The sequence below is a fragment of the Athene noctua genome, chromosome 1 (assembly GCF_965140245.1).
Source record: "Athene noctua chromosome 1, bAthNoc1.hap1.1, whole genome shotgun sequence".
Classification (NCBI taxonomy): Eukaryota; Metazoa; Chordata; class Aves; order Strigiformes; family Strigidae; genus Athene; species Athene noctua.
In genome coordinates, this window is record NC_134037.1 from 146878438 (window position 1) to 146905830 (window position 27393).

At 35.9% G+C, this 27393-nt stretch overlaps 1 protein-coding gene across 7 annotated transcripts in view; it reads left to right on the forward strand.

Moving 5' to 3' along the window:
• LOC141957722 (ephrin type-A receptor 6) overlaps positions 1-27393 on the forward strand; it is a 529737-nt gene that overhangs the window by 418136 nt on the left and 84208 nt on the right. For 4 of the 7 annotated variants that reach the window (XM_074899660.1, XM_074899670.1, XM_074899677.1 and 1 more), the window contains 2 exons: positions 2452-2637; positions 24253-24375. In XM_074899660.1, coding sequence (XP_074755761.1) covers positions 2452-2637; positions 24253-24375 — 309 coding nt within the window. Of the gene's footprint in view, positions 1-2451; positions 2638-8510; positions 8592-24252; positions 24376-27393 lie in introns of those variants that run through there. The other 3 variants (XM_074899687.1, XM_074899714.1, XM_074899694.1) reach the window with 2 other exon arrangements.

Genomic DNA, 27393 nt, shown 5'->3' on the forward strand with positions numbered 1-27393 from the left:
ATATCCAAGGGGAGTGAAATTTCTTTCTAACTGTACAAATCATGCATCCTAAAAAGGGAAAAGAAACAGGTCAGGGAGAAGACACGATGTTCCTTCCCCTGCTTTGGAATCGGCATTGTAAGTCCTTCACCTACCTCCTTCTGTTTAATCCATTTCAAAACACTTGGTGAACAGCCCTTTACAGTCTCTGGGGTATGAATGTTGTTATTTATGAAATTCCAAAGTTGTAGTACTCTTGTATAATCTTATACTAGCAAAACTATTTATTCTATAACTTATGCTTTCCAAATTATTCTCAAAAATGAGATTTTGCTGTTCTGCAGATTTATTGATCATGACATCTCTTTAAAAATCTGGTTATTAAGGCTCTAGGATTTTTGCTTTCCACTGAAATTGGAAATTTTTCTCACTTTAGGCATTTAAGTTTGAAAAGCCAGTAAGATCCAATAAGGTCATGGCTTTAAAGATGCGTTCTAGCACTGCTGGATATATCACAGAATAGTAGATTGATTTACCATGTCTCCTTCAGATCATTCAGGTTTCATGACTTTGTTTTATGATAGGACTTAGAAGTCCAAATTAGCTACTGATTTTTCAGTGGCAGTAGTCAGACAAACAAATTTTTAAGGAAAGCTTTCTAAGAGTGAAAGGGGCAAAATCATACAGAAAAATCCCTACCCAACTCCCTGCCTTTTGTCAGAAGATTCCCAGAGCAGTAGTCTGATGACATATATTTTCAGACATATGCACACACCTTCAGGGAAGTATATGATTTAATTTCTTTTTTTAAATTATGTAGAAATGTTTAAAATGGGGGGGGTTTGGTAGAAAGAAGACCTAGAACACTTTGCTTTGGATAGCTATTTAAGAAGCTGCTAATTTACTCAGAGGTTATGTTCAGCATCTGCTAATTGTACTCTTGCACTTGATGATGTCTCTGTTTTGAAGTGAAAGACAAGCTATGAAATTGGTTTTTAATCCCTCCACTCTTCCTGTATCTTATTGGCTAATAAAACCTTGTTTTGTTTTAGTGGAAGTGACAGAACCTAATAAAATAAAAGCTGTATGACAATACCCATTCTAATCCTATAACATCAGGGAGTTACAACTTTCTGAAGTGAGGCTTCTGCCTTTAATGCCTCTCTCTTCTAGATTTGGTTCATATCTGAAGACACAGTGTTACAGGGTAGAGCTCTCTTTTTGTGTTTTCTTTTGTTCTGTCCTTAAAGTTTAAGTAAAATGAATTCAGACAGCACTCAACAGAGGGGGTAACAAATTATTTCCTCCAGTTATATATATATATATATATATATGTTTATAACTTGTTTTTTATTTTCAACTGTTCTGATTCCAAAATGACTGGGGTAGAGAATTTAGTTTCGCTGTGGAAGTACTCTGCACTAAGAAGTGCTTTGAAATATTTTTGTGGACATTGTTTTTCATTTACTGAATTATGACCCATTGAAAACTGACCTGCAGGCATCCACAGTGTATTTGGTAGGGGCTTTAAATAACTTTTGAGTGGCTTCGAGATCAAAGGAAAGCTGTGATTTCCATACAAACTTAATTAGTAAATGTGTAAAGGGAGTATGAGGAGGCATGCATTCTTCAAAAGCCCTTAGATACAGAGAAAAACATCAGGTGAAGCAAGCTTTGAGATTCCTCTCATTATGCAGCTCAATCCTGATTTTCTGAAACTGTTGGCCTTTAGCAGTCTGAACAGTGAAATATGTAATTAATTTCAAGTAGGTGTGTAAGCCCATTTAAATAAATCACATGCAAGTGCTTTTCTGGGGCATAATAGCATTAAGTACATTTTAAACGCTTTATACGATTGGAGGGTACTCGGGTATTCTGATATTCTTATGGCATTTGTTTTCATATAGGTCTTGGTGCATGACACCCCTATAGATATCAGTTGCCATAAATAGATATTTTAGGTAGATATTTTGCCATCATTAGAATTAAAATCTAAGTGACATTACATTCCTTCCTCATAGCCTGCTCAGTTATATGACAAACATATCAAAGTTCAGTCTCAAAATGTCTGTAAAACAAGAAGAACCACTTGTGGAGGGCACATAGTTTGGCTGTTGCATTGAAAGTATGATTCCCCATAATCTCGTGGTGTGGCACAAAGGGAAGATTATTATTTGTTATGAAGTATGGCCGAGTATTTAGCTTTTCTTGGATGTGATGAAATTCAGGAACTTGCATATCCCATCCATTATTTCTCTGTCCACTTCTACAGGATGTGTGAGTTTCTTGGAATATTTTTGCATTCTTGTTTCACTGACAACTACAAATAACCAAACTATTTTTAAAAGACAGCTTTTAAGACAGCTATTGAAGGTTATTTTGAAAAATAAGGTGTTTAAGTTCAGCAGTATAAACTGTACTGTAGGTCTTCAGTCACTGTGAATGATCTAACAAATGTTTTATCTATTTAAGGTGAGTTTGGAGAAGTGTGCAGTGGACGTCTGAAGACACCGGGAAAAAGAGAAATACCTGTTGCAATTAAAACTCTAAAAGGTGGCTATATGGACAGGCAGAGAAGAGATTTCCTGAGAGAGGCTAGTATCATGGGACAATTTGACCACCCAAATATAATTCGCCTTGAAGGAGTCGTTACAAAAAGTAAGTTACTATTTATACTAATATTGATAGGTTTTTGTTGTTTTTCCCATTCTGTGATATTTAGTAACAAAATTAATCATTAGTTCTACATTCAATATGAATTGCAATTCTCAGAAATTTAAATCACAGAGTGACAGTAGATACTACAGAGTTTGGGACCATAATAGGAACTGCACAGCCTATCTGTTTTCAATTATATATGTTTTGCTTTCATTTTTTAATAAGAATCCGCCTCATTCAACTGAAGTCTTTACAGATTCTTGTGAAATAGTGGAATACAGTAGAGAAAACTATAAATGTAACTGAGTTGACAATGAAGACAAATAATCTTGTAAGGGAGCTGCTATATTCTCCCACAAGCACTCATTATTTATTTTGTTTTACTGATTTTGGTACCAGAAGAGATCAATTTCCTATTTTAAAGAAATAAGGTGTAAACTCTTTAAATTTATTGTACGCTTGCAGATGATTCACTAAAACTCCGGAATAATCTATGAAATGTCTTACTCTTTATACCTGTTGCAGCTGCCAAGCGAAATCGCTCGTCCTTGAAATATAGCATTTTTAGTGGTGGACTTTTCTCAAATGCAGAAATATCTAGTTATCATTTAAGTATTAAGTAAAAAATTTTATTAATATGCACATAATTTCTTTAATGCCAACCTTTTGTAGTACTGAATTGAAAAACTCGTAAATTATACTCTTCTCAAAATTAATCATAGCCTCAACTAAGCCATGTTGTGCATACAAAACAATGATGTCCTCTTACTATCACAGTAAATGCAATAAATATGTTATGAATATTTCCCGTTTTCACCTTGTTACAATATCAAAAGCTATGTTTGGAAAACACAATGTACTAGACAAAGAGGAAAGTATAGCTTCTGAACTCATGTCACTGGAATGGAATTTCAATAGGTTTATGGTATAACCTTGGTAAAAGCTGTCTCTCTGTAGTTCTAAATTAAGATGAAGAGGAATTTATTTTTTTTTTTTGCTTCACACAGTATTGCAAGGATAAATTCATTATTATTTAGGAATGATTGGTTACTAGACTAAAAGAATCCATTGTGTTGTAGACTTCTGGGAGGATATGGCTTAGTCTCCTCCATTGCTCTCCTGTCAGTAACAGCTCTGCTGACAACGAACAAGAACGTGAGTTAATACTGGCTGAGCAACATTGGAGATCTTTGTCAAGAGATATAAATATGTAGGAACTTAATTGAATTTAGCTCCTAGCTTCATAATGAGCAGTATAGCAGCAATTAAATTCCACCAGTGTCACCAACATGGGCAGTTTATGAATCAGTATCACAGGTATGACTAGGATCCATGCAGTGTATGTCTCATTTCTGAAAAAGACTAATGTCTGTGATTTATGAACATTGTTTAAATCTAATTAGATGGTGCACACAGAGTACAGTACAATGTACTTGGCAATGGCATGATTGTTTAATCTTTGCCACATTTATAAATTTTCTTTCTGTAATGTCTCGTCATCAGTCTAGAGAGAAATGAAGATTGCATTCAGAAAACAGAGAAAAAAACATAAATCAGTGCTCAAACATTAGAGTATTTGTTCCTGTTCTACAGGAAAAATAATTATAGATAACTGTAAGTCAAGAAGTCATCATTAGCTGTTCTGCTTTTCTCTAAGGAGCCAACAAACTTTATTATTGTTTTTGGAATGTTTGCTTAGACGTAATGTAAAAATAGTAGATGATACTGTTATAGTCACACTGTCATAATAAAAATATTCATATCAGATATAACATAAATAGAGAAGGTTAGAAAGTAAGTATTTCGGGGTCAGGCAGGTTTAAAAAAAAAATTATACAGCAATAATTATAGAATGAAAAAAATACATGAGTTACCAACAAATAAGGCATGGAAAGTGCAAGTTTTATAAAGTGTAAAGGACAAAGTTGTGCAGTACTGCTCTGCTGCAGGGAAGAAGTGAGGAGGTGCACTGAGCAACGGACACACGGACTCTGCTGTGCTTTTCTTTTGCCAGTTTACCTTTAGGATGTTGCCTTGCATTTGTACTGCCCCATCTGTGGTATTTGGAGAATAACATGACTTCAGCTGAGAGCAGAACAGCTGCCTTGCATTTTACTAAATCCTAAATTGAGAATTGCTCAAGCCAACACAGGAGAAGACTTTCCTATAACTAAAAGATGTGCTGTAAAAGTCAGACAGAATCTTGTCCTAGCCAAATTTTTTATGCAATGATAGTATGATTAAAAGGTGTTTTGTGCTAAAATTTAGATTAATAACAGCAGAAACTATTTATCTGATGTGCATTACAGTTCCACTAACCTATAACGGCACATTGGATGCAGTAAATTTGATTAATAGACGTGTAATGCTCTTCTTAGCACATGCTTTCCTCTTTGTAACCATTAGTCATTAACTTCCAGCAGTTGCTGATATATATTGCATCAGTTTGTAAGCAGTACCTTCCGTTACAGTGTCATTGACTATTGAACAAAAAAGAAAAAGGATCTGATTGTAATAAGCAGAACTGCTCTACCAAGTCAATAGCTATTGACTGGGGCAATAACAAATTCGCCTGTTCATTACAAATGAGAGCTTTTATCTGGTGCTACCAGCTAAGCAGATGTTAACTTTTAAATGATACTGTTTTCAAAATTGCAATGGAATATGTACTGTACAGGATGAAAAAAAATGCTTAAGTAAGCCTGCTCAAAAGTGTGTCTGAAACAAAGTCTTAATCCCCTTTTCTGATTGCTTCATTTCTCATTTGTCCTAACTGCAATCCCTAATCACAGAGAGCAGTAGGGAGAACAGTTGCTGTAGCACAGGCTTTCTGTTATCAGAGAGTTCATTTCAAGGGCAATTTGCCAGACCAAGGCAAATACAGTGTAGCACAGAATCTGGATCCAACCATTTGCTTATATTGCTAATCAGAAGTCACAAGAGAAACTTTAATCCTATTTGGTTTGTTTTAGAAACACCATTCTTTGCTTGGTTTGCCATAAAAGGCTGCTTATTGCCTCGCAAATTTATGAGAAATGCCTAGGCATTTTATAAAACCATCCATGTTTCCCTGTCAAGTCTTTTAGCGCAGTGATAACTTTGGGACCTCTTCTTGGGTGTGTCAGAGCATGCTCAGCTGAGCTGTGTGTTATTGTCTAAGCTATTTCATAAACGGGTATAAGAAATTTAAAACTTCTTACTCCAGCACAAGCATATGTAACCAACATTGAGATCTGGGCTATAAAGAAGTGAGATGGGTCTTCCACTTCTACATTATGTTGAAGTTTGTGTTACAGACTTTCCATGAAAATCCCATTAATTAAATTAAAGCTATGCTTACAGTAAACACCTGCCAACATAACTATGCCTATAAGAGACATGAAAAATTGGTGTCTGACAGTTGTGACTGTACTGGAAGAAATCATTGGTGTTATGCTAGCCAAGCTGGAATCTATAGTTAGTTTAGCTTGATGGTATCTTCCACAATAGTTTAAAGTGCAGCCTTGTCAGTACTGTGTAATACTGTGTCAATACAAATTATCAATGCATGCAGGGGCTTTATTGTAGGCATAATCTTAGTTTGTTCCTCTCCCCCTCAGACTTTACCCCGAGTAGCGTTTAATTGTTCAAATTAATTTCTAAAGAATTGCTTCCATTTCTGAACTTTGACTACTGGAGGATCTGCACCTGTCACATGTACAGGAGGAATCTTTTTAAGGCATTCATTTTTTTTAACATGTAGATTGTTATTCTCCAGAAGAATTTCCAAATTAATCCCTTCACAAAAAGAGGATGAATAAAGACAGCACCTAGATTTTTGGTTCTGTGTAAGCTCACATCCTCATAATGTTGAGTCTGGGTTTGGAATGACACCTTCAACTTCCTTCTTGTCTCCTCACTGTTTTCCTTTAGTGACTTTCAAATTGTGAATGCTGTTGCAGCCCTGAAATCTTTAGTCAGTCATCTGACAGATTAAATTCAAAGCTTTAATCACTGAGTTTCTTTTAAATTACTGCATATAACCTGTTCAGTGCCAGAAGAGTCCTGAGGTCAGGGTACCTTGCCTTGTCCATGAGAAAGGCAAAGCAGCACCATGATCTGCTTTCACTCTTAATTTGCAGTATGTAGCTCTTCATATCTGACCCATTTTTCATTTTTCAAAAATGCGGGAGATAACGATGATTTTTTTTTCAGCCAAGACATTGTATTCTAGATCTTTGAGCCCTTAGTGTAGTGAATCTAATGTTGCCCTTTTCTGAAACCTGTTAACAGGTTGAGACTGTTAAATGGAGTTCAGAATTCATTTTGGAAGGTGACATATTTTGCAGTACATGTGTTTATTATACACAGCATTGTATATTTGGCTGTTATGCAGAAATATCGAGGAAGTTCTGTGGCAGCGTTTGTAACAGTTTTACCTTGGTCATGAATGGTGAAATTTTACTCCCAAGAATTATGATTGTGCAAAGTTTAAATGTTGATCTTTTAAGAGTTGTGACTATTTGAAGTAGGCTACACCATGATAGTTTACCAAATATGATTGATTATTATTATACACAAAAAAATGTGAATAATATAAAATATTTTATTATAAAAATAAAATCAATTTATCATTGATTTCTGAAAAGTAAAACCTTTAGGGCCAATAGAAAACATACGATGTTAATAAATTCCATATTAGCATTATAGTATTCTCTATAACCTACAGTGTAACCAATTTCAGATCTTGATATTTACTTCTGTCAGTAATCGCAGCACATCACTGAGCTATCACTGGCATCTTCAGGCACAGATGTACTTCTTGGAGGCCAAAATGGCTTCAGATCCATCCCTTCAACCCACCCCTTGCACTAGCAGGCAGTTGCCCCTGATTTATGCAACAAAGATGCACAATGAAGACATTATTCATCCCTGAATATCTTCCATTCTGCTTATGGACAATCCATGGTGACAGAGTGGTGGTGAGACTGTATATGTCATATTAGCCAGTGGACTTTACATGACATTAGGCATAAAGCTGAATTTGTCTGATGAAACATATTGTAGCTGTGCACATAAAGATACACAAAACAGCAGGATCTCAGTTATGTTATAAATTGTTCGGTAAGTGAAGCTGTAAATTTAAATTTGTCTCGCCTTATTTTCCTTTGTATCCTGTTTCATAGATAACTATCACAACATATTACTGAATTTAGTGTTGCTGTGGCCAGCAAAATAACACAAAACCCACAACTACAACCTGCACTCTTTACTAGATTATTTACTAGATCAATTTATTAAAATATCATCCCAAATAAAGAGTTGAAAGATAGACCTGTGGACATGACTGCCATAACATGGACAAAACTAAGTATCTATAGCCTTCTTGCAAAATAGGTTGCCCTTCATGAACTGATATTCGAAGAATGTAATTAATGTTGACAGTACTGATTTATTTTTAAACATGCATGCATGCGTGTGGATATTTCAGTTAACATACAAACTACCACGCATTCCATTTGTTGAAGGTCACTGGCAAAAATTAAGAACACACAAAGTTTGATTCTCCTGAATGACACATACTTAAACTAGCTTTTAAAAATTAAATTTTTCTTTCATTCATTAAATTCTGATATTTTTTTTCCCCAAAAATCAAGGGGCTATTATGGTTTCCTGCAGTTCAAATCCGTCAAATCAGTCACATTCTGTGTTCTGCTTTTCTGTTTTGCAGCTATACATTATACTCGTCAAATCTGCTGTAACATCTTTCACAGCATGATAAGCAATGAAGAAAAAGCATATTATCAAACAGCTAACGTCTTGTTAACAGCAGCTTAATCTGACCATGATATAGTATCTAACATAACTAAACTTCTGTAATTCTGCTTTTATAGGTTACATCTGAGAAACAGGATTTCACTGTCTTCAGGACCCTTTGCCTTCAGATGTCTGTATTCAGACATGTAGGACCTGACTTTCAAAGATATCTAGGTTCTTTGATGTGAGATGTGGTTCTAGCAGAAAAATAGGTGACAGTCATTCATATCACAGCCATAAAAAGATAAAGCCCTGTAGATAAGAGATTTTATTTTCTTTTTAAGGAAAAGCATAGTCATTAATTTGCATAATTAGCATTATTATTAACTGCAAGTGATTGCATTTCTATATATCTTCTGAAAAAAGTATGCAATTTCTTCCTTCACCGTGAAAGTAAAGAAGCATATGGTACAATAAGTTAAATAGCAAGAGAGTTATAGTGTGTAGGTGTTATATGAAGGACTGGGGCCTTTTTTAACCACTGTAACCAGAAGATTTAATGAATAACAGGGGGAGACAAGATCACACTCTGCTGGCAGGTTTGCTGCAACAGCATGACTGATCTGTTGCCTTCTGTAGGAAAACCATACAAGCAATGATGAGAATAATTATAAATTACAATTGTAATTGACAGTTAAAGGAGTGAGAGGGTTCAAGTGTGTATATAAAGCAGTCAATAATCCTGATTCTCAAGCTGTGTTTGGTTGATTTGTTTTGTAAGATGTACATTCATTTCTTATTCTGTATAGAGGCAATAACACAGTAGTAAACATACATGGGATTGAGTTTTGGGAAAGACCTGTTGCAACTTTGTTGTTGCTAAATCTTTGCTGAGAAGTGAGGTGCTTTCACTGAAATTAATAGCAAGACATGCTGAGTTTGAGAATAATTGATAATGATAGTTAAGAGAGGTTCTGCTCCATTTTAGAGCCTAGCAAAGCCAGATTACATCAGAAGCATTATTTGGTAAGCCTCAGCTTAATTGTTAAATATTACATTACACTCAGAATTGAAGCAGGGTTGTGTCCTTTTAAAAGGCAAATTAAGTCAACTTTGTACTATTTTTCAACAATAAATCATTCTCTTGCAATTCACAGAATATACAGCATTGGGTTGTGAAGGACACTGAGAGGTCATCTTGTCCATCTTCCTGCCCCAGGGCAGATTCAATTATATTTAAACTAGTCTGGGTAGATGGTTGTCTATCCTATTCTCAGAAACCTCTCCTGGTGAAGATCCACAGCCTCCCTGGGCAATCTGTTGAGTGTTTAACTATCCTCATACTTAACCTTCCTAGTGTAATTGAATTTTTTTTTTACTGCACCTTAAGGCCATTAGCTCTTTTCCTGTCTGTGGTGGAACAGTTTGTGCCTTTCCTCTTTGCAGCAATATTTTACATTTGTAGACCGTTATAATGTCTTTAGTGTCTTCAGTAAATCACATGGGTTCTGTCAAGTCTTTTTTCGTGGTATATGTTTGCTAGACCTTTGGTCATTCTTAATGCTTTCCTTTGGACTCTTTCCAGTCAATTCATGTCTTTTTTAAAGTATGGCTTTCAAGAGTGGATACAGTGGATGCTGAGCCTTACCTCCCACTAGCAAGCAGGAAATAATTATTACAAATGTAAACTGTGTTACTTTAAAGTAACTGTGTTACTTTAAATATGTGTGGTTTTCAATAGCAACCATTATTGGATTTTATTTTGATTTATCATTACCCATAGATCCTCCTTTGTGAAACAGCTGGCTGTCTCGTCTTCCTCCAGGATGTATTTGTATGGTTGATTGCTGCCATCTCCATTGACCTCGTCTTCCAGGATTTTATTCTATGTTTTCTCACACCTTTCCTTAGCATGCCAAGTCCTTTCATTTTGCTGTCTTTCTCAGATTGAGAAACACACTCTTAGTTCCAACATTGCAGTCATTAATGAGAAAACAAAACAGTACCAAAAGCCCTGGACCATACTCTTTGTATCTTTCCAGGTTGACAGTGAACCACTGAGGACAGTTTTCCAGGTGTTATTACCCTGACTGTGCAATAGTTTCATCAGAAACTTCCTGGGGAAATTTGAGGAAAGTACTGAGGGAAAAGAGTTAAATCAGAGAGGACAGTTTAGAATACAAGTTTGTATGGATAATGATGCAATGTAGTCAGGACTGATGTCTCATTGCCTCAGACTACTTGGCTTAATACCTTTCTTTTGTGCTAGCATGAGTCTCTTAGTTTCCAGTTGTAGTTCTTGTACTACTAGTCATCTAAAGAATGAAAGAGTGTCAATAAAGCTACTGTAGGCTGCACTGACATAAGGTAAGACCTTATACCAGGAAGGATATCACAGTTAGGGGAATATATCTCTATATTTTCATGGATTACAGTTTGTTCTTGATAATAATCTAACAGATGTGTCTTTCTTAGAGTAGAAGCCTTATTATACCAAGGTTTACCTGTTTCATCATCTTTTGAATTAAGATGTTACACTAAGACTGCACTTTTTTGGGAGCTATCTAGATTAAATATCAAAATAATAGAGATAATTTGATGTTTCTGTCCCATGGCAGATGTTGGTTCTAGATCCATGTCTCCTTGAGGGAACACAGTGAAAGATGGGAGACATAATCATGGTGACTGTTAAATCCCTATGGTTACTTTTTTAAGAGAAACAGCTGCTATTCTTACTGTTTTAACTAAATTTGAACTGAGCATATCAAACTAGTAATATATCCCTGGTGCTTTCAATTTGATGCAAAGTTATTCTCAGTGTATTATTTTAATGTTGCCTGAAGTTTGCTTGTGGGTGAAGAGTTCTTGTTCACCCTCACAGTTTTGTTTGCATTTCCTGATTCTTTGAATAAGCCTACTGCCTTATATGTATGGAAAGGTCATTGTGAGGACTTACAAGTTAATTTATCATGGAATCATAGAATCATTTAAGTTGGAAAAGACCTTTAAGATCATCAAGCACAACTATTTATGAAGTGATTAGAAACCCAGGGGGCAGAGTGCTATTGAAGCCATAATCATTGCCACTAAATAATGTAATAATGCTGGAGTGTTATTACAGAAGAGCTGTCAAATGTGTTGTAAATAATACTAATCTTCTCTAGTCCAATTGATTTTAGGTATCTGAGGATGGAGGCATGTATCTTAGTACTTCTGCAAACCTCAAAATGTACGAGTCATTAAAATAAACAGGTACAAGCTAGCAACTAGATTTTTATTGGTATGTTGAGATCCTTAAATAACCACTTAAAACTGATGTAAATTTCTGTGTCACTACCAAAAATAGAGCGAGGTTATCTGTGCTTTCTCATATGGGATATACTGATAGTCTTCATGGACCAATAGTATTGGTGTTAGCTCTTTTAACCATGTTATGCTGCCAGGTTCTAGTTACCAGTCGTCAAAGCCTTCACAGAAGAAATAAGAGAATGCATTGTGTAAACATACCCTAATTCACCTAATATACAAAGTTAAGTAGATCAGCTTGTATGCTTGAACTTTGATTAACTGGATGAATGTTTGAGTCATTAAACTTATTCCAGAAAACCTGTACTTCTTCTCTGGTTTACATCTCTTTAAATTTTACATTTGTTTGCAAGTATGTGAATAAGGAATATTATTCTGTATTGTTTAGGCCTATCAGTTCATTTTACCAAACTTGTGATAAAACAAAACATGCAAGACCGACATCAGTAATTAGTTGAAGGGAGAATGCCAGCAATGTGGTACAGGTTAATACATAAGGACAAGTAACAATTCATAGATTTACCTCAACTAGAATAAGGAAGAGCATTGTGATCAATTTTGTCTTTCTGAAATAGAGAGACCATCACCCCTAGGGAACTGCTAGTTCATCAGGTAATTATAGTAGTGGTTGTCCACATGTCATACATGGTCTGTCATATAAACCTCTGCCTCAGGAGGTTGTATTGTGATCTTCACTACAGCTTAAAGGCTCATACCTAAATTTCTAGTGCAAGGCAACAAGCTTGAGATATCTTTAACAGCAGATTCATATGAAGAAGATTAATTAAAATATGGATTGGTAATTTTCACATATAAGTGATCTGATACTGTATTTTATGGAAACATGAGAGTTGGATGTGAGGAAAAGAAACCTTTAGTTATTTACAGCATCATCTTTTTAATGCAAGAATTACTACAAACTGTAGCTGTAATGCTTTGTATGGGACAGAAAGAGAGCAGAAATGAAAGGAACTTCTTGAGAAGGAGGTAATGCCAGTTTGTTTTAGAAAACTGCAGGTAGGGTTCTCCTGAGTAAGGACCAGATACATCCTCCTGACAAAGGGATCAAAGCACTTGTATGGAATATTGCCAGTCGGGACATGCTTCCCACATACAGATTAATTTTCCAGTGTAGAGAACTAAAAGCTCCCGACAGAAACCAATTTCAGTGATTAGCAAGAAATCTTTTACATTTGGAAGTGGAATAGTCACATTTTGAAATGAAAATCTGTTCAGACTTGATTGAGTTATGGTCTGTTGAAAAGTGCCATATATTTTCTGTGTTTTGCTCTGGAGAGCAAGTGAGAACTTTAATGAAAGAGGTTTGCAGTGAACACAGACGTACTCATTTTGCTTCCTGATCTCATTCAGCATTGCAACTCCAACCAAGGCAGATAAACTATTTCTGCATCCACAGTTCTTCTAGCACTATCATCAACATCCACACAAAGTAATGCCATCATTTTAATAGTTTTCATCTGTAAACTGTCGACTCAGAATCTATTAACTCAGTCCATCACTACGTTCTTTGTATATTTCTGACCTCCAAATTCCTTTCTTTACTTCCTCTCTACTGTGAGTCATGCTATATCCATTTCACAGACTATAATTATCTTTCCGATTCTTAATACATACATAGTTCAGGTTCCAGGTGATTAAATAATTTAGATGCAAACTGTCCGGGATCCATTCCAGACTCTTGAAGCTTTGGTTGGAAATACAGTTTGCAAAAAAATACTGCTTCTTAAATCTTACAGTTCTTCACAGATAAACATAGTCTTGGCACTGCTTATAAATCAGGAGTAGATGATAAAACTGTTAAGGGAGACACAATTGAAAGAGAGAAGCAACGTGAAAAAAGATACATTTTTTAAAACACCATAATTAGATGGTGTGAGTTTACAGAGTACTCAGTTTAAGTATGATCTTAATATAATCCCAAGACACTGATGACAATCCTGTAAACATATTTTAAGAGGCAAATGTATTCAGTCTGACATTCCAGAATAAATTCATGACTACATCAATCGGTAAATATTGTCATTTTTCTACTAAACTTTAACAAGGTAATTTCTACTGAATAAAATTTGAAAGTAAATAAGTCTAGCTGATAATGACTTCATTTCAATATTTCATCTAGAGAAGCATAGTACAGAATTTTCATAATAGTAGAAATCTGAAACAAACTACTCTACTCTTGCTAGAATTGACATAATTGATTTCCTTTCTTCCTGAAACAACAGAAACTTGGTAATTTCTCCCTAGACTGATAATAAGTTACCCACTTTGGAAATGAATTTCCACTTTTTCCTTTTTCTGCTTTTTTCCTCTGCTGTAGTTGAGAACATTCTTCAGCATACAAACACTGTTTTGCTGTTTTAGATAAGATTGGCAGTTTACTTCCAATTTTCAATGAATGCCTTTATAAGCATTGAAAAATGTGACTTCACAGCCTATGTAAATACTGATTGCCCAATATTCATCTTGCCAGAGGAAAATCAGATGAGAGAGGTTTTGCCACATGGCATTCACCCTTAACACCAAGTAGTCTTTGAGCTTGAGAGAAAATCTTCCAAATACACTGATATCCACGAAAGGTAATTAACAAGCACAGCTAATTTCTTTGGTCAGTAGCATTTTCAAAAAAAAAAAAAAGGAAGCAGAATGCCTGTGCATATGCCACAGCCCGTCAGTTAGCTGCAGGAGCTAACTACAACCTGGCTTCTAACACAGGTTATCAGGTGTGGGCTGGGACACCTTCATTGAGCCTAGGCATAGAGGGTTTTTTATGTAGCATATAGATTTGTAAATGTAAGCCAGTATATAATACATTTCTAATCAAAAGTTCATCTGAGGTCACGATAATGATAGCTATCTTCCTACTTCTAATCTTGACATCATTTACTTGAGGGAGTCACTTGGTGTTTGTAACCAAGAAGAAAATCAAACCTTTGTATTTCATTTCATTGATAGTGAAATGTCAATTGTGAATGGTATGAATGTGAATAGTGAAAGGAATCCTCACCCTCAATTTATACTCTACATTTGTTTAACAAAAAATCACATTTTGTCACTTGACTCTGGAACTTCAGCCCCAAGTGTTTTTCTTAACTGAAAATGGTGAGCCTTTTTCAAAGATACTAATTAGTGTCTAAAAGTGGAGAACCTTACTACTTGTTACTCCTACTCCTTGTTCATACTGTTACAGGCTAGCAAGGTTAAAAGAGTAGATAATCAGAGCTTTAATTGCAGAACTGCAGAATGTTCAGCAAGCTGCATGAGTACATTCCTCTTCAGATGTCATCCAATGAAAAGCTATTTCACTCATTCAATTAAAACTCACTGCAATTTTTAAACATGAAGTACAAAATTAAACCTATTATCTCTGTTTTTATGGAAATACCATGAAAAAGGACATCTGAAAATTTAAAAGCTCCTGGAACTTCTTAACCATCCCATTTATAAGACCACATCAACATTTCACGTGGGAGGTTCCTGTCTTAAAGGATGAAGAATTCATATCATGGAAATACTCAGATTTCATTCAGAATCTTTCATTCCAAAATCACAAAAAATGGGTGATCAACAGACAACTGAAATGAAATTCATATTGCTAATTATTAATGGGCTAATCATTCCCCAAATCATGATGTGCATGAAATTAATCACAAAGGTTTGGGCTGATATTGCAGGCTTTGTTTTTTCTATCATGAAAACTGTAATTTTAAAGTATTTTGTTTCCAACTAATTCGATAATACATGTGGGATCATGAAATCCAAATGTACAACATACAGTGCTTGGAACAGTGTTCTGGGTATCATACAGAACTATAAATACATAAAGACTTCAGAGTTCTTGTTTAGCATTGTGCTACAGCTATTTTCAGTTAAAGAACTGACTGAAAAATACTTATTTAGCAGACAGTTTAAACATACATAGCTTGTTATATCCCATAGCAGCAGCACAGTATTTCAAATTACTATTCCATTAAGACTACAAAGATGATTCAACACAACAATTGTTATTGCTGTTAAAAGCCTTAATCATATTAATGTTGTCATACCAGTCTTCTCAGCAACCAGATCTTCATTGTGCATTGACATTTAACACATCACAAAATAAATGGCTATAGTGTTTGTAGAACTCTTTTCAAGCAATTCCCTCATTTCCCCTCCCCCACAAAACTGACTGTTTCTCTAGAGGCAGCAAGGGAAATTAAAGTAGGAGTTAATATTCTACCCAAATATTTTCTAACTTCTATCAGTTCCTCCTTAGGAATTGTAAGCCTCTTTCAGCATTTACTTTTTCTCCCAGAGAAGTCATAAGTAAAGCCATAACTTGCTATAGTTGGGATTTTCTAAAATAGTGTCATTCTATGTAAATATTACCATGTCTGAATTTATTCCCTTCCACCAATCAAGAAATAGGAGAACACCAGCACTTCAGGTTCATAGGAAAGCACTGTCTTTCACAAGGATCTCAAGGTTAAACTCATCAGGGTTGGAGACCTGAACAGCAGCTTTATCCCACCAAGTGTTTGTCATCTTCATGTTTCCAGATAGACCCCATAAATTTAAGTATGGAGCAGAGATTAGGGGACTTGGTATAGAAAATCAGGCCTTTTAAAAATATTTTCACCAAGAACTAGGTTATAGTGGCCTACTTCTCAGAAATGAGGCCAAAACATGTGGATGCTTTGTTATTACCAAACCAATAAAACTAAGTAAATTCAGAGTTAAAGCCAAACTGAAACATAAACCCAAAAAAGCATGGAAATAAATAATCCTGAACTACTCATTGTGCTATCATGTAAAAACCTCATAGTGAAAATAAGCAAAGCAGCATTTGTAGAAAACAGGTCCTTTTCTATTATTATTACTTATTGTCACTGGAGAAGAAAACAGAAATGTTTTCAGACACACAAACCCTTCTTCAGATTATTTTGTTGAGCCTGGGTGGCAAAAAGTATTGCTTGGATGCTAAAAGAGACAAACCACAAGGCCACCACAACTCCAGCAGTGATTGTGTCATGGCAGCACCTCTGTTCCCACACTGCATCAAAGGCAACACTAACTCTCCCTTAGCCTACTGGCAAAGGCAGAAAAGGAAGAAGGGTTAATATTAAAATTGCCTTATATGTTTCAAAATACATATTCCAGGTAGAGGCTGAAGTTCGCTGAAGTACATTAGTGTACCTCACTGTAGGTGGCTGGATAAACCTTAAGTCTTTTCTGATGGAAATTCCCACTCATAAATACTATATGTGACTAGTGAACAAGGGTTAAAAAAGTCTTTACAGTAATTCGTTATATTTTAAATTCAGGTTGTTGCTGAATATTAAAAATTTTAGATCAGGACCTTCAAAATCACATCACAGTGCTAGAATAACACAATGCTGAAAACTATTCTATTTTTTCTAATCTTTATTTTTTCTAAACATTATAGACCACATTCATTTTGTATTTCCTTGCTTTTCTACATAAATTATTTAAACTTTTTTTAAGAAAAAAGCAAGTTACAAGCCAGTCAGAATGTATGGATCAATTGAGTATGCAGTTTTTTGTCAAAGCTAGGCGAATCCAAGGCAGGTAAGTATATACCCAAATCTCTTCCACACCTCTGCGTTTTTTCATCAGGCCTTCAGTCCACACTTCTGCTTGCACTTTTGTTTTCTGCAAAGCACACATATCTCCATACATATTTTTCCTTCTTCCAGACACATGTATTTCAAGTGTTCACTTCTGTATATTTTCTAACTATAGATGATCCAAAGTTTTTAAAAAGACCTCTTTGGGAATTTGTGGTAAGTTTTGCCATTGTTTGTAACTGAAAACTGATTCATCAACAGAGGTGGGATCTTCTGCTCCCTGGATTTCTTAGAGTTGTCCTCCACATGTGTGTTATCTTCTTTTGCTCTTAAGGCACATCTGCACCACAGCTATTTTGTCTACAGAATTTTGTCATAAGAGGCTGCTACATCCTATTGTTTCCAGCGATCTAATGGCTTTCTTTAAGAATCATTTGTGAATCTGGGTTCATTGAATACTTTGGAAGACCAATGCACTTCTCAGAATAATCCCCTAACTGTAGGTGAGATAGTTTCAGTCCTATTGAGAATAATAGCAGTTGACTTGTGAAAAAGGGCAGTCCTGCTTAGGGGTGGTGTGCAGTAGGATGTTACTTTTCAGTTCTTTCTGAGAGAGAAACATTCTTATGCAGAATAACGGGAAAAAAAGACATTTTGTTCTAAAGTAAAATTTTCAAGTGCTCACAATCTAAGATGCAGCAAAAAGAGAAATTTAAGCATCTGTTAATCCATTTTTAAGACTATTGAGGAGAAATACATGATGCAGTTTGTTCAGTTTCTTAGAGAGCTTTTCCTAAAGTGTGTTTTGATTGAAGGTAACCAGCTTGCTCACAAATATTCAGAAAATCCATTTGGTTTTCATGAGTAAAACTGTAAAAATTGTTTCAGATGCACAGCAGAGTTTATTCTTAGATGAAATTGCCAGCAGTGGCTATTCAACCATTCTGCGATTCTGTGATTTCAGTAGGGGTAAGCACACCCATTTTTGTTAATTGATGTGCTCTAATATTTTATTATATGTATTGCGAAATATTGTTCAGTGATCTTAAAAATTATATTTTCCTAAGACATGTGAGTTATGTGGGTAAAAATTTAGGCATATCACTCCATAGTGTATCACCTTTTCCTACATGTGACAAAAAGCTCTAAAATAAATTAAAAGCATCTTCTAGATCTCCAGATTAGGACATTCAAACCAGTTAAAATTATTTGTATAGATCCATGCTTTCTGAATGTACTGAAAATGTGATCCAATTCATCAGTTGTAAATTATGTCCCTGCTTCTGATCTTTTTTTTCCTTTCCAAGTCAAGCCTTTTAAATGCTCTACAAATTGTAATCTGACATCATAATTTAAAAGTTTTATAAAGCCATTCCTCATGAAAACCTTCCATATGTTCTCCCATAAAAGATTATGAAGTAATGTGCAATTCCTGGTGGTCTAGGAAGGATAAATCAATAAAATCATATGAGAGAAAAGTCAACCAGTTTTCAGTACTTTCCATAATGGATATATTACAAATAATTTTAGAAAAAATGTGCTAACCCTTCTTCTAACTTCCCCGAGGAAACACTAGTAACAATAAAAAACAGGTTTTATTTTACAATGGAAGGTGCTCATTACAGAAGCCAGCCTTCTCCCAGACATTGAGTGATAATTCCCCTATTCAGAAGAGGGAAAACTCTTTGTACTTTGTCCTCTATTATTTCATTACTAAATGTTTCAGTCCCACCTTCATGAGAATACAGTTAGGAGTGAAAACATCCTGAAGTCATTCAGTTGCTTCCTGCCAAACTGAATGTGAGAGCTCATTTCCTTTAGCCCTTTGTCTCACTTCCCCAAAGCCTTCATCTGTAGAAATTTTTTAGCTGAATTTTATAATCCCTGTATGAAAAGCATCAAAACAACTCACTATATAGCAACTAATATCAGTTTGTCAGTTGGTTTTTTATATTAATTACACTAACTGTGCATTTTTTATTTTTTTTCAAAATCTGTGGGAAAAGAATAACAAACTAAAGTCTTCCTTTGATGGTACTGAAAAAAGATGGTACTAATTAAAAGAAATAACTGACAGTAATTGTCACCTCTCTAGCACTTCTCCTTCCAGTTAATTAAATTAAGCAGCCAAAGAGTTCCTTTTGAATTTGAAGCTGTTAGATACCCAAAAATACACAGCACCCATAATGGTCAATTCCACCTGCAGAAAGTGTTTGATCAGTTTAAGGTGTAAGACGTAAGAAAACCCAACAACTACAAGTAACAGGGTCAAAGATCAGTCTGTATCTTCAGTAGGCTTTCTAATAACCTACTTCAACCAGGTGGCTAGACACAGTGTAGAGTCTCTAGATATGTTCTCCTTTTTAAAAGCGAATCTCCACAAGCTTCACTAAGGTCCCACCAGTACAATTGCTATAGTGGGAAAAAAAAAATTAATTCTTAGTTTGCTCCCAGCAAGGCTCAGGGACCCTGGCACAAACAGAACAAGCTGATGGCCCTGCCTGCCTGTCCCTGCACAATTTAGCAGCTTCAGATGCCATCTCTTCAAGTCCTGTGGGCCCAGAGGCTGCCACGGCATCGGCTCAAGTGCTGATGACCATAGTGGGCAAAGAAGCCAGCAGCTGGCAAGGAGAAAAGGGTGGGAAGGGGGGCCCTGAGGACGGCCAGCACTGTGGGAGAAAAACTGACGGGAATGTTTGCACTCAAATCAGCAGATGTGAGTGGGTATGTACTGTCATTAACAGAATAAAACTCTGTTCAGTTTCTGTGGAAAATTCTGAGGGTCTTCTGGTGAAAGTTTCTGCAAAGTGTCAGCAGCAAAAATAATGGGTCAGGTTAATGTTTCTCAGCTTGCTCAATCCCTGAGAGTTTTAAAGTGCAAGTTAGTTCCTTCTAAATGCTTTTTACAGTAGCACAGAAAGGGCCCTCCACTCCCCATTCAAAGAGAAGCTGTGTGTTTCACTTTAGCCTATTGTGTTCCACCAGTATTGCACCGGGTGTGTTTGATGTCATTCTCTCCATGGCCACTAGCCATTCTCTCCAGTGCCACTAGCCCTAAGCCATGGGATGTGCCTTTGGTGTGAGGAGTAATGGCTGTTCCTTCTGGCTGGCTGCGCTGTCGTGATGCAAGTGCCAGTAAATGTGTGTGAATTAATATATGTGCCCTGGAGCTGAACTAAGCATAAGTATTTCCTTTACCCAGCTATCTACTCTTGCCCTTCTGCTCTGTGTGATTACGCTACTAAAACCATGCCAGTTTAGAATGCTGTACTAGTGATTTCCCTATCAAATTCTACAATTTGTGGGATGATATTCCCCTTGGAACAGCAGATGAAGGTGGAAGGCAGGCTCATTGATTCAGCACTCCCCCACTGCTTCTGAGCACAGGCACTTAGCTGTAATAATTATGAAACAGAAGAATTTACACTAAGTTATAAACTAGCATCACAGGACTCAGTAAATGGTGTATACTTCATGAACCATCAGCTATTTGGAGTATTTCTAGGTGCTCTTACTGTTTCAATGCACTTTTCCAGCTAATATCTGAAACGGATGTAGTTTGCCATGTTAAGATGATGTAATGTTCATAGTGTATAACTATGGAGCGGGGAGAGGTTGAGTTTTTTCCTCAATAAATCCATGCCTGTAAGCTGTATTTCAGGGTACTGAGGAATCATAGCTTAATATTCATGTTTCCTTTTCCCAGTTTAGAGCCAGTAAGACCTAATACTAAAAGGTCTTCTCCTTAGTGTAACTGCACCCACTGCAAAAGTGAGTGTAATTTTTACACAAAATGGGTGTATAGCACTAGTCTCTGTATGATGTACACTAACAGAATGGCATTTCTCAAGCAAGTTGGTTAACTAAAGAAATAATATCCTAGCATCTTGAAAGTGTCCAGTGTGGTTGCTTTAAAGAGACTGATTAAATTAAGTATTAAGATTTCTATTGCTATCATACACCTCTAAAAAATGAATATTGCTTTTGCAGCTTGGAGCATGAAGCAGCAGGATATTAAGAAGGCACATTTTGGGAGGATTTTTTCTTTAGCTAAGCATGATTATAGTTTGGAAAAAGAGGAAAGACTGTATCTTCATTGTCAAATTAAAAAAGAAAATGTTCAGGTAGAAGGAAATGCAATTCTTCTTCATTGATTTCCACACGGGTTTGTAATATTTCAGAGAAGCTAGTGTTTTCTGTTTATCACGATCCCACCTCCCTTCTTCTTTGTTGTGTTAGCCTTCAAAGAGCTTTCGCCCTTTCTGTCTTGAATATGGTTTTTTGTTGCAGATTTTCTGTCAAAGATTTCATGAATGTTTATGCAAACAAGTAAAAATTTGAGTAAGCTTCTAAATTGTTGTAAATGCTCAAAACTCTTATTAAACCTCTCTCCTTCTGTTGGTGACTGATGGGACTTACAAGAATTAATTTTCTTTCCCAACTACCTGCAGTGATAATCAACTTCCATATATATAGTCATGTAATAGAGTCTTAAACCCTGTTCACATTGTACAGACAATAATACCAAAAGAACCCATTTGTTCATTCTGGGGAATATGCTGTATTTTAATTTATGACCATGCATGTTTTAAGATGAATGAACTTTCAACCTCTCCTTTGTCTGCATTTTTGTGTTGGTGGATGCTGATCAGGGCTGAATGTAACCCACCTTGTCCTTTTCAGAAGGTGTTTGTGGACTTCTAGAAGACACTAAATGAGGTCTTGTTCTTGTAATGCTATTCTACTTAATCAGAAATATTTTTGAGATGATAGTAGAATAATTGGGTGGGATTCAGTTGCCAAAAACAACTGTAGATAGCTACTCTTAGATACCCAGCTCCTACTTTGCCTCTTGCTGCCACTTTCAAAGAATGCAAATCTCCTGCAGATCTTGCCATGTCTGCCATTCAAATATGAATGTCTCAGATTTTCTAGAGCATCTCAAACGACAAAAAGCATTTACGCTTAAGCAACTGAATCCTACCTTTTACGTGTGAGGGAAAAACATTGTTTATATGTATTCTTTTAGCTATTTGCTTCTTATAAAGCCTCAATAATTTTGGCTCTCTAGCTCTCTTCTTGGTATTCAGATTGAATTGCTTGAAAATTTGCTGCTATTTGGTTTTGTTTCTGAATATGTACAATAAGTGAAATAAATTTGGTTTTGTCTTCATTACTTTCTATAACAAAGTAACATTGTAAGAGTGCTAGGAAACAAGTTATTTGCCATTTAACGCCATCAAAATGTAGGAAAATGTCAATGGTGAAGCTCAAGCTGTTTGGCTTTTCTGAATGTCTGTACATATGGCTCATATTGGGTGTACTTTATGGTTGGTATAATTCATATTTTGAAACAGAGAAGCAAAGTTTTAGTTGGGAATCTTCATATGCTCATTATTTAGCCTTCATGTTTTAAGATGCTGTTTAGTATCAAACATCTTGGACTTAATGGAACAATTTTCCATTCTAAAATTGAATTTCTATGTATTGCATTCTGGACTTTCTATCCATGATAACTTCTGAAAATATTTTAAAATGAAAGCCATGAGATTTGGAAACACTTTTACAAGAATGCCAAAGGCTTTTCTGGAGTGACCAGAGGGAAAACTTTAATGCCTTATCTTTAGCCGTTGGTTATAAAAATACTGCATCCAGAACACTAATTAAATGGATTAATTTTCCGCAGACTGCAGCAGGACTAATAACAAATCTAAAGGACAAGCATATTGAGGAATAGAAGGAGTAGAACTCTTGCCTGAAAATAAGACAAAATTTCAAAGCTCTCTTAGGCTACTTTAAGTTCAGCAAATACATATGTGTGTTTTGAGGCTAAATTTTCCTTGCTATATTTTTATTCGTTAAAAAAAAATCCTATCTGTTGCATAAATTTTAAGACGGCCATTTATTTTTCTCATTGTATATAAATATTAAGATGATTTCTGTCTCTCAAAAGAACAAATATGAGATACCTGCAAGATGATAAAAACAAACTTGCCATTGCCTAAATTTTTGGATGGATACTTGCTTGATGTACTTGCAAAAATACACAATTTATTCTGATTGTCAATTTAAATTTATTACAAGTTGGGAGAATCTTGACTCTTGTGCTTTTAAGCAAGTTGTGTAGAGCTCTCATTTCAGATCCATTTTTGATGCTGACATTCGCTAACACGAGCTAGCTGAAATGATGTCTCTAGACCTCTGTACATATGCTGAAAGCTGAGACAGTGGATCAAATGACAGAGTCCTTATTTATCATCACTATCATAGATATGGCACACGTACTTATTTTAAAGGAGGTGTATGAGATAATCATTGTTTCCAGAAATAAAACTGTACATCTAGGCAGTGAGAAGAATATAAAGTTTATTATGTTGAAAGTGTAAAATGTGTTAAGCTTCTGGTGAGAGCAAAGCAGAAAGGGGCCATGTCTCTACTTCTGGTTTTTGCCTGCATCAATATATTGATAGGCGTTGGGAGATGTGATAGAAGCTCTGACTAATGTAGCTGCCCTGACACAGAAGTCAGGGTTCCACTTCTCCCCTTGCCTGACATGTCTTTTGTTAGGTGGCTTTAAAATACTAGTATAAAACACAGCTTTGCTGGTATAGCTTCAGCTCTATTGGTCTGTCTTTGAATGGTATACAATACTGTAAAATGCCTCTGTGGTATCATTTGGAATGCATTATGAATATGCAGTAGGTGTAATTTGCCTTTAAAATATCAAATTTTTCCATTCCTCCTAGAAGTGCTGGAATTCTCCACCTGTAAATTATACAGAAAACAGCCTCATTCTGGTTAAAGCTGTGTATTGTATAACTTGGTTAAAAAGCAAACAAAGACTTTTAACTGCTTTTTATAAGATCTGTTCCAGTGAAACCACTGTTAACTCTGCAGAGATTTGGTTATTCTTTCTTTAAACAACTTCTTTTATCAGCTAAAGAACAAGCCATTTGATTAATGATCATTTTTATCTCTTTGAAAGGATCCTTTCCGACCATTGGGGTGAAGTCTCTTTCGAGATTCCTGAGGGCGGGATTTTTAAATAGCATCCTGGCCTCTCATCCAGTGTCAGGGGGTGGATCTTTACCCCCCAGCATTTCCTCTGGTAGGTATTCCAGCCTATTCCCCCACATCAATTTTTCCCTTCACCCTTTGCCCCATCTCTCCACACATCTTAGGGAAATGAAATTTGGTATTGGTCAGACTGGGAGATTAGATGTCCCTTCCAACAAAAAGCCAAACTGAAAGGAAAGGAAGTGAAAAAGATAAATTACTTTTCAGGAACTAGCCATTTTCCTGAATCAATGTACAGGAGAAATTGTGAGGGAAACTGATCTATAGTTAAGTGGTCAACCTAAATATTGCAAGCATGCCCACGTGCACCCGGGAAACATAACTTTAAAAATGACTCTATAAAATCTCGTATTTTATGTGACTCTTGACTCTTCCCTAAAAATTTACATTCCCTTGCTAAAACACAGAAGCAAAACAAACTTGGAAAGGGAAAATATAATTATGTATTGATATAGTCTTTAAATCCTTTGTATGCTTCTGTATTTGCAACTTGTATCTCACGAAAACCACCTTAACTTTTTTTAAAAACTTTTATCACAATTTGAGCTACTATAATTCCTTTAAAATGAGTGAGAAAGCCCCATTGCTTGTGTTGCCAGCACAGTATTCTACACTGTCTCTGGCAAGGTCCCCAGCAGGGGCACAGCTGTATGATGGCATGAATGGACCCCACAGGTAGTAGTAGGCCCAGAATGAGAAGCCCATGCCAGGTAAATGGGCTGCTATCGGATACTGGGCTGAAACAGGAAAGAAAGACAGGTTAGAGACATCCTTTCCCAGAAAGGCTATATGTGCTATCCATTCTCTTCTGGAGCCATTAAACACCATCTTCCAGCAAAGCTAATTAATGAAGAATAAATACATGTACCCTAATTATTGTTAAATCTGAACATAGTTCAGTTCTGTTCCTTTCTAAACTACATATTTCTATGTAAAATTAATCTGTACATGGGCTGATGTCACGCTTGTATCCTTTCAGGACATCTTAGCTGTAATGTTACTGACAGTTTTTCTTAAAGAGGAAGAATCTCTCATGATAAAAGTAGGGAGAAAATTGAAAAATTATATAATGTTATTAATTTGCTATGCAAAAGAAACTGTTCTACTTCTCTATGTCCCATTTTCCCATTTTATCTATTGCAGTAGTTATAGGCCTCATTAATACATGACGATTTTTACTTAAGTGCTTTTATTTCTTTGTTTCTTTCTTTGAATAGAAGCTTCTCAGCAACTTTGATGTCTTTTCTTATGAGTGTTTGGGTGTCTCTTGTCATCAGTTTGTAAAATACATATTTTTTTTCTGCTTGGGATATCTCAGAGTGTTTAGTAGCTCTTAGGCTATTTTGGCAGTCAGCATAATGAGAAGATTGTTACCTGTAACCAAACAACTCTGTGGAAGAGGAAATACTCCAGGCCCCATAAAATTCTCTGTTTTGAACATAGTGTTATGCATAGCATATCACTGATTCCGTTAGATTATAAATGGCTTAACTGCACTCAGGAACTGGCTTCCCAACTATGTATCTACCTACAAGCTTATTTTATAAGGTCCCCAGCACTGTTGTTTTCTGAGTGCTTGTAAAGCTTTTTATCATATTTTTTGGACTTAAATCAGAACTCTTAAATGTGGTTTGTTTAATAAACCTGGTTCAGAATTTCTTGCTATTAAATGTCTTTAATTAAGAATCCTGATTCAATCTGAAGAAATACTCAAAACGGGAAAAATGGAAATGCAGCTACCTGATATGCAACATATACCCTAGCAAGGCAGTGGAAATGAATGTTACTGTTTGATCATGTCAGCAACGGAAAAAAATGAGCCAAGCAGCTACGCCACAGAAAGGGAGAGACTTCCCACCTTCTGGAAAGTGAGGATTGTGAGGTAGTTGAAAGCCAGTGAAGAACTGATAAATCCAATGGACGAGGTGTGTTTCTTTGAGGAAGAGTGCATGTAGGGGGGCAGGTGGCATGAAACTCCACAGTACAAGTCAGAAATTGCTGTTAGCCCTAAGAATCTTCTCTGTAGTACTGCTATTTAACTCCTCCTTTTTCACTTGACCGTATTTGTATTTACCTTAAGCACAATCTTAATTCTGAATTGCCTCTCTGTTACAGAGATGACAGGAGGTTGTAATTTCCATTTCATGTTAATTTTCTAAACTGCTAAAACCAGCTTTGCTGTACATGTGAGCAAAAACCACACACATTTACTACATTTTTGGCAAAAGAAAAAGAGAAATCTGTTGAAGGGATTGCTGATCTGGGCTGTGAGAGACTCAGAACTGGATCTCTTACTGTGCATGATTCAGTGCAAAATATAAGATCATTCTTGAATCCTTAATCACTTTAGTACAAACAGAAAAGGGATGTACCCTTTGTTTCTTTGTATTGAAAAATACTGCACTAAACACCTGGCTTTTTTTGAGCATTGCTTTACTGAGGTACAAAGGCACCCAAGGCAACATTGCTCCAAGAAGGTATTTAAGCAGTGATAACTATGTTATTGTGGCAGCCTCTGGCTATTAGAACAGCAGTAGGCAGGCAAAATCAGCTGTTCATTGCAGTCTTGATGCTGTCTCCAAGGCTTACCCTCTCTCATTAAAAGTGAGAGGTTTGCTGTTTGTGTACTGGTACGGGAGAGAAGCGTGCTCGATTGCTGCCTTTGATAGCACAGTGACCCCACCTTCATTATCGGAGATGTTGGGCTCATGTTGGACAGTAGCTTTCATAAGCCTAACAGAAGTACTTAACGTTTAATAACTTTGCTGAATTATAACCTAATTGCTTCACATATAGTTTATGTGTAAGATTACAGTGAAATTAACTACATGGAAGTCTTAAAATGCCTGCATTATTCTGCTATTAGGGTCTTCGGGAACAAAGATAATGAGATGGTTTTTATTTACCAAAACCTTTAACTCAAGCTAAGTGGCAGATTGACTTCAAAATAGTCAGAAAATTTATTCCATACTAAAGACAAAATGCTTTTACATCTTTTTTCTACAAAATTCCCCACAGATGTTTTAAGTGAAACATAGAACTAAACTGG